General features: G+C 36.2%; 1 protein-coding gene across 1 annotated transcript; it reads right to left on the reverse strand.

The window, feature by feature from the left end:
* Window positions 1-2,460: 2,460 nt before the first annotated feature.
* ppil1 (peptidylprolyl isomerase (cyclophilin)-like 1) lies at window positions 2,461-6,746 on the reverse strand. The gene is made up of 4 exons (XM_036570882.1): window positions 6,587-6,746; window positions 5,661-5,815; window positions 4,459-4,527; window positions 2,461-2,767 (listed from the first exon to the last, which is right to left on the reverse strand). The coding sequence occupies exons 1-4, from the start codon at window positions 6,640-6,642 to the stop codon at window positions 2,547-2,549; spliced, it is 501 nt and encodes a 166-aa protein (XP_036426775.1). The 5' UTR covers window positions 6,643-6,746; the 3' UTR covers window positions 2,461-2,546.
* Window positions 6,747-8,976: the final 2,230 nt, after the last annotated feature.

The following is an 8,976-nucleotide window of genomic DNA, read 5'->3' on the forward strand; positions in this document are numbered from 1 at the left end:
AATGAAATGAATGAATGAATAAAATGAATGAATGTATAAAAACTCTGTATTTTTGGTTTTGTTAAATCACATTATTCATATTTCAAGAAAATATTGAGAAATATATTGAGAAATCACATGATTAATGAAAAACAGCAGATTAAAAAGCAGAAATAGCCATAGTTTTGTGGTGGCCTTTTAAAGGGTTAAAATAGCAAATAAAAGTCAATGGGATAAAATTCTTAAAGTGACAACAGGAGAATAGAGTGACTTATTTCTACTGAATTGGTGAAGTAATTAAAGTCTGACACACTTTGCGTACCTGAAAGTATCTAAGCTGCTGCACAAGCGTCTGCCTATAATTGTGTTTCCTGGTGTCATACAGTAATACTCTTAGCGTAAGTAACATGTTAAGCTTCAGTTTAGTGTTTAGGAAAGATCTAATTTACAGCTTTTCTCATTATGTGCGCCTAATGTAGAACAGGCTAGTACTTGCTCAATGAATTAATGAATGACTTGATTTGATGTGAATAGTTATATACACCAGCTTAGTAACACGTTATGAAACCTGTGCTCCTTGACTCTTACATACTTCTGCTCTTCAAGTTACTTAACAACAAGAACTGCTTAAATAGAACTAAAACTGAAAAAGAAAAGAAAGGAAAAAATCCTTTTGGCAGCTCGGAAAACTACTCCGTTATCGGTTTTACTTCATGTTCATGTGCCTACAATAAAAACTAGAAACAGATGTCTTTCTAGACGCCATCAGCAACATAAAAGGTGCATCCTATACTACTAAGGGACACTCTAGCAAAAATGAAAAATCTAAGCACTACATCTGCTGTAAACATGCTTACCTACATCATACAACAGTGCAGCAGTAGTCTCTAAAGTGAGTTTTTACCCAGAAGGATAAGCGGTTTAGATGATGTATGTATGTATGTATGTATGTATATATATATATATATATATATATATATATATATATGTATATATATATATATATATATATATATATGTGTGTGTGTGTGTGTATGTGTATTCCAAATAAGTGTAAATTGTAAATAAAAACAGAAGTGATTGCAAACCTCATAGACTCACATTTTACTCAAAATAGAACACAGTGCCATGCCATCAAGTTCTAATTGAGTTAATATTTTTCATGAAAATGTCTCACTTTCAACATCTGTGTTTTATGTTCTACTGTGAATAAAATATGGGTCTATGAGATTTGCAAATCATTGCATTCTGTTTTTTTTTTTTAATATTTATTTACATTTTACACAACATCCCAACTTTTTTGGAATTGAGGTTGTACATATATATTCTTAAGAAAAAAAAGCAATGTAGCAGTGAAGAGTAAGTGAAATATTCCTGCAAGAATTTTTAGATGGAGATGGATGTAGTCACATGTTCTGAGAGTAATCTGACCTGGCTGTAGTGGCCAAACAGCACAAAAACACAGCATGAACTGTTATGAAGCTGTGAACACTGCAGGTGGTGATCTATCCAGGCCAACACAGAATGTCAGAGGAGAAAAGTCAGTCGACTCCTTTATGCTCACCTCTGGGAGAAACCTGAGGTGCTTAGTGTTTTAAAACTTGATTCAAGGTTTAGCAAGCTAACTTTTATAGACCCCAGATTAAGACTAAACCTAGACAAAGAAACATTTGCAATGATGATTTGCCCTTAGCATTGCATTTTAGTCCAATTAGGATTAGTCCATGTCCTGGAAACCAGACCTTAAATTCCAGCTCAATCAGGGCTACATTATGCCATGCACTTCTCTCCATAACCCATGACCCTCTGTAATACTACCATCTACCTTCCAGATAGTGTTAGAATTCCATCTTAAAGCAATAGTGAAAAATCTAATTTACACAATTTACCCCTTACCCTAAATCTAGTCAATCAGTCAAGATATGTTTGTGAACAAAGTTTGTTCCTTTAGATTTGCACCGGAGCTACAAGGCTCATGTAGCTAACAAGTAGTGTAAGCTTTGTTAAAGCAATAAATTGTGTGAATTAGATGTTTTGCCAAACTATTGCTTTCATATCATTGCTTGTTAAGTGTCTGGCTTAATTGCTTTAATATCATAATCTGTTAAGTGTCTGACCTAATACGAATAAAGGCCCTTCATATCTTCCTCTATTTTGTGCATGAAATAATTCATTATCTAGCTCTTAAAAGGTTAGACTTTGAAAGGGGTACTTGAAAAAGTATTACCGCAAATGGCCAATATTTCCGCAGTTGTGGATGGTAAAATTCACTTTGCTAAATACCTTTAGTGAAGTGTTTAACTGGCTGTCTTTTGGCACCACCTTGTGGCCATCGTCTGCACTGCACTGTGTAAGTCGTTCTTCAAACACATAAATGAAAACACATACATCTGATATGCTATTTTGCATTTTATTCTAAGCTAATTTTCGACCATCATAAACAGTAAGCAGAACATGAATAAACAAAAATAGCTGATGCAATGACAAATTACAAACCATGCGTTTATTGTTAGAAAAAAATGGTACAAAATATAAGAAACCTTGAGGAACTGAGTCAGGCAGGTGTTTCAGTTTGGCAGAGTGACTCTGAGTATCTTTATGTCATCGACAGGGCGGTCTTGACTGTTGGTCTCCACCATACCAATCCGATTGAGAACACCGATGCCCTGGCAAACCCGCCCAAATATACTGTGTTTGCCATCCAGCCACTGTGTGGGTGCCAAGGTCAGAAAGAACTGACTCCCGTTAGTGTCTGGGCCTGCGTTAGCCATCGCAAGGATTCCAGCACCTAGATGATAATATAACCAAAAAAAAAAAACAGTCATTTTAAATGGTTGTAGGCCAGTTTACAGTCAGCAGAGGACAGAACTGGTGCACATCCTTATTATAGCCTGATACAGTACTGAGAAAATAATATGTAAAGCTATTTTTCTGGACAGTAGGTATTTGTTTGTTTGGAAAAAAACACAATATATAAAAATAAATAAAACAAAATAGAAATAGAATAAATAGAATACAAATAAATAAACAAAACATTGTGATTTGGTGTGAGTGTGTAGCTTAACAATTTCCAAAGCTTTCCTCAAGGAAGTCCAGTATTTACAGTTACCACCCAATACCTGCTTCAGTTAATCAAATCTTCTCTAAATTAAATCAGGCATGCAATGAACGGAGTGCCACGAAAGTCAATAACTAAACCTGTGTTCTTCTAACCAAGATATCAATAACTTAAAAAAAATACTTGTTACATTTTACTGTATTTATGTTTATTGGTATTTATTCTAATGTTATACAGTGTTTAACTAGCAAAAACACATTGCTGACATAAATAATTTGAGCGATTTCCATGACTGTCTAAGACTTTTGCCCAATATCGTACAATGATATTATGTCCAGTGTTTCATTTAAACATCACCTCTATGCCCATGCAAAAAGTAAACTGTAGGGGGGATAAATTTCTAGTGCAACCCCTTAGACTCCCTTTAGCATTTTAGAGTTCCAAGTCGCAGAAGGAATAAGCATAAGATCTCTTTTATTTCTTTTTCAATATTATTATTGAAAGAAAGAAATGGAAGGCACTGATGTGGAGATATGTGTATAATTGGTGTCTTTTGGTAGGGTGATAAATGATAGGGCTTAAATCAAAATTTAAGAATTTTCAAACCACAAGAGCTGCATTTTTTTTTAAAATATAGCCTACACTCTTAGATAAAAAGATAGTTCTTCAAGGTTCTTAAAAAAAGTTTGTCTTTACTAAAGAACCATCATTCTATATAGAACCATGAACACTAAAAAACCCATTTGCATGCTTATATGGTTCTTTGCATGGTGAAAGTTCTTCAGATTGATGAAGAATGTGTTGTATATGGTTCTTTATAGCACCATAAAGGGTTATGCTATTGTTTATAGTTATAGTGTTTATAGTCTATGTGACACAATTGTCTTTACTAAAGAACCCTTGAAAAACCATCTTTTGTAAGAGTGTACATTAGTAAAAATATTGTTTTGAGTTTTAAGAAACTAAGAGCTTGTGAAATGCCTGTAGATAAGTTAGACCAATCAGAGGCAACCAAACCTTCATCTTTTGTGACATCACAACCACAACTTACTGGGTTTGGTACACCATGTTCAGGGGTCAAGCCTCAAGCTAATTAGATATTTTCCCCCAAATCGTTCAGCCCTAATAAATGCAATAGGGATGGATTTGGTGTTGTCAAGAGTTGTCTGTTTGTTGTTTATGTAGTTACGTATTGTTGTTCTATTTTGGAATTTTTGTGTACTTTTGAGGATTGTTTGAGAGGGTTAGTGCATGATAAATTTCTGTGAAAAGACAAATGCCATGACCTGTATGGTTATCTCAATGTTATGTAGCCAATTTTAAGTAAAGTGTTATACATATCCTGTGATACTGCATGACAAATTCTGTAGTACTACTTATGTATCTACTGTGAGACATCATAAAGGTATGTATTTCCCCACCTGTAAATTTTAGCTCTGGGTGAAGTTCATCCTCAAACTGTTTCCCATATATAGATGCACCACCACGGCCTAAGGGGGCAGAAATAAAATATATATTTTTTTAATTCCATTGAACTGTCTTATGCTATACAGTCTAAAAACACTCACATCAACCTTGAAATGGCAACTTTTATGGACACATTTCTGACTGCACAGAAAAGCAATCCCTCATTTTAGTTTACATTTACAGCATGTAAGTAAACAAATTTGCCAGAGTTGTGATGCTGAGCAGACACTGTTTTGGTTGTTTGTTTACAGTATGTGCATGTGTGGTCCTGACTGAACCCAGAATCCAATGTCTAAGAAGCCCACTGAATAGGCACACATATAAAACAACAGAGAAAAATGGAAAGATCATATTCATACAAGTACAGTTGAGGTTAAAAGTTTACATGCACCTAGATGATAAGCACCTACGTGACTTCAAATAATAGTTGAGAGACAGATTTCTTTCAAGTTTTATTTACCATATCAGATTTTTAGTGGGTCAAAAGTTCACATATACTTTGTTAGCATTTGGCGACATAGCCTTTTCAATCAAACGCCTGGACTAGCCTTCCACAAGCTTCTCACAATACTTTGCCCATTTCTCCTGACAGAACTCGGCCTCAGTGGTCAGACACACTTTTTCAGTTCAGTCCACAACTTTTCTATAGGATTTAGGTCAGGGCTTTGTGATGGCTAGTCTAATACTTTCATTTTGGTGTCTTTAAGCCATTTTGTCACAACTTTGGAGGAATGCTTAGGATTATCTGGGCTGCTGGAAGATCCAGCAGTGACCAAGTTGTAACATTCCTGCTAATGTCTTGAGGTGCTGCATCATATTTCTAGATAATCCTCCTTCTAAGAGACTTCTTAAAGGTCAACACATCAATTTCTAGAATCTTCCAGATTGTTTGAAGAGACAGACAACTTGGTGTATGTAAACCCTTGACCCACTGGAAATGTGATACAGTGAATTAGAGCTAAAATAAACCTGTCTTCCTGTATGGCAACAGGAAATGTATGTTTTATGTATGTTTTGCAGGTACTGCTTTAGAGACTTTAGGCCATGACTAGGCTTAACCAGCACCCAGCAAAACCAGCAATCAGCATGATTTTCTGTTTTTTCCCCCAATCTATAACACAAAATCTATAAACAATTACAAACTGAGTAAGATTACCTGTTGCTGTTGGGTCACCACCCTGGACCATGAAGTCTTTAATGATGCGATGGAACTTGGTGTTGTTGTAATATCCTCTTCTGCCTAGTTCTGCAAAGTTCTTGCAGGTTTTAGGTGCGTGTTTCCAGTACAGTTCCAATACAATGGTTCCCATTCTGAAGAGTAAGTAAGGGGGTATGTTGTGAAACCACTTTTCAGACCTATTTAATCTTAAGGCCTATCTAGTAGTCCTGTAAGAAACTTACAGTTTACTACAGTATAATACACACGCATTATAGATTATTACGCAGTAGTACATGAACATTATATGTAGGCAAAAATATTAGAGATTATTTTAGAAGAATTATTCAGAAATCGTGGAATGTCTTGTAGTACATCTTTACAGTAAGGGATGTTTACATTTAATCAGCTAAATTTATTGGCCATGCACTTCACGCTGATATTAGACTTAGAGCCAAGTTTATTTAACTTAAAGGGGAATTCCACTGGCTTCTCAAAATTCCTGCATAATTAAAAAGATAAGATCCAAGTAAACCAAATAATTCAGAGTGGTGAATAGTTCTATAGTAACTTGCCAAGTCAGAAATGTTCACAGCGTTGTTGATAGGAACCAGGCCTCCGAAAAGTAAATGTCTCTATAAGCTTCCTCCTAGAAATGTATTAAGTTACATGTTTCTCTCCAATAAACCACTTACCAAACTAACCACTCTGAATGGCTGTTTACACCTCAGTAGTGGGATCATAAAGAAATTTTGGGAAATCGGTAGAATTCCCCTTTAACGGAGGGCAGAACACAGCGTTTGTCCGACGAAATCATTTAATGTGAGCGAGTCAGAAAAGCAGCCGGTCACTTCTGGCTCTTGTAGTGGAGCCAGACTGCACTGCTGACTCTCATTCACTCAGAAATACAGCGCGTTTGGACTTACGTAGTCTCTAGTGAAACCGTTGCCGGCTGCCATGAATCTGGTGGTATTCCTGACATTTCTGGCTGTAAACAACTGAAGAAATGGTGTAAAACTACAGTGAAATATTCTTAAAACTGTACATCAAAATGTGCACTGCTTCTTCGTTGTATGTTAAACCTGTGAAGAGACAAATGCGTATATGTACTGCCACCTAGTGGAGTGGAGGAGCTCAGCCAGGTAAACAGTTCCGCTCTATTTCCTCATGTTTGAAAGAAGCCGGAGGCGAAACCGCCTTAAAGTCGAAAGTAACAAGAACAGAATGTGCTACCGTGACAGTATAATTCATCCAAAACCACAAGATAGTCTGGACAGTACAGAAAGAGCAGTTTAACCTGTTAGCTGCTATGCTAACTACTATCTGTAGTATTGGATGTAGCTGATTAAGGCCCATATCGTGGACTTCGCTTCACCTGTTTTCTGAAATAACATCATAAATGATAAACTCGACCTAAAGGTACTTTAATTAAAGATAAGACTCATAAAAAAGGTTCTTATGTAGTTAAGAAAGAGTGAGACTGGCTACCATTCACCATTTCTCAAGGGGGTTCAAGATATGGTCATTCTCAAAATATGTTAATTTTTTGAATGAAAGCATATTTTCAGAGTACTTGATTCACAAAGTATTTTTCCATAAACTCATTTGAGCATTATCTTACACTTCTTTTTAATAAAGGAAAGTATTAAAAGCAAGTTTAATTGTTGTTTTCCCACTTAACCTTGTGTAAAAATAAAACATGAATAATGGAATATGTGAGACATGCACTTTAGATGAAAACACATTTTATTGTGAACATAGACATTGAGATTTGTATTTATATACACACATCAACATTTGTTAACATCATCATTTAATAATGACATAACGAGGACTGCTTTGCAGATAAAAACATGACATAATTCTCTAGATATGGATAGGCATATCAGGAGATATAATTATAACATGCATACTGAAAAAATTTCAATATTGACTGAGAGCAACAAGGAGGTCAGAATGATGATCAACTTCCTTGTGACTGGCGGCATTACCAGGCAGTATTAGAGACATTAGCAACATCTAAACATGCCTGGTAAGACGCAAATCAGAGGACTTTTTAGAGGCGGACAGGCAGAGCAAAGAGCTCTGGGAGGAATTGTACTTTGTGGTGAAACTGCACAAGAACAGAAAACGACAGAGAAGAACAGAATTAGATGTAGAAACTGAAGTTCAAAAAGGCAGACTGTATAAAGGCAGTGGCTATGAGTGATAGAAGAGCTTTATAAACATGAATAGCATGAACATGAACAGTAGGCTTGCTGCTGGTAGTGGGGGGTTGGGATAAAGTAAAGAAAGGTTTGGTTGCATTAGAGTTTTAGAGCAGGCCCTTGGCAAACATTACCTTGAACATGACATGCTCGTTAAATGCTGGTTTATGTAACAGCCAGCCCATGAGTGATTGGATGTGCACAGGCTGAGTTACTTCAACACTCAAGATGTTGTTCCATCATTTCGTATTTCTGAATATATATGCAAAAACCATACATTCCATGTCAAAAAACAGCCTGTAGGTTGTAGCACTTCATAATTAGAGGTAGAATTCTCAACAGATAATGCAAATCTCTTCCCAGTTCAGTACCTGATCTGTTCACAGCACTATTCATCTTTACAGTGACAGCGGCAACTTCCTCTTCCTTCATCGTTGAGAGTAAAAAAAGGGACTTTTTTTCTCACACTGATCTCAGGTGTCACTGGCACAATAAAGCCACGCAGGTAGGGCCGGGTGGACCAATCAGAGGTTGACAGAGCACACTATTAGGGGTGTGTGCATGTGTGTATGTCTTGGGGAGGGGGACACTCTGACACCAGCCAATGTGACAGTCATTTTACGAGCATCTTAATGTAACAGGGAGGGGTGGAAAAACTAATGGGTCAATTTGAAACCTTTGACAAAAGTAGGATGAATGGGGGTCAACAGTAAACCCAGTGTCATCTCCTTTTAATTGATTGTTTTCCTCCTGTATGTGTTTACCCTCTCAGTTCCAAGCAGCCTGCTGTCAGTGTGAAAAGATCTGTGCAAAAGCACTATTGAGATCTTTAAATAAAAAGTAGGCTACTAGCCTTTACCTTTAAAATGATTTACTCATAGTTGGTTACATATGCTTACAGATGACACAAAATATTTATTTTTACCCACACTGTCAAGAAAAACAAAAACCTTTTGAGAAGAATTGGGAATTATTCTTAACCACTGTTGCTGTTAGTCCATTCGCCATGATTTTCTCACAATGTAAAGGGTAGCTGTTTGCAAATGGTGTAAAAAAAAAGTTCTGAGATTTTGCAATAACAGCAGCTTTATTCTTATGACACTTTCTGC

The sequence above is a fragment of the Colossoma macropomum genome, unplaced genomic scaffold (assembly GCF_904425465.1).
Source record: "Colossoma macropomum unplaced genomic scaffold, Colossoma_macropomum, whole genome shotgun sequence".
Taxonomy (NCBI): domain Eukaryota; kingdom Metazoa; phylum Chordata; class Actinopteri; order Characiformes; family Serrasalmidae; genus Colossoma; species Colossoma macropomum.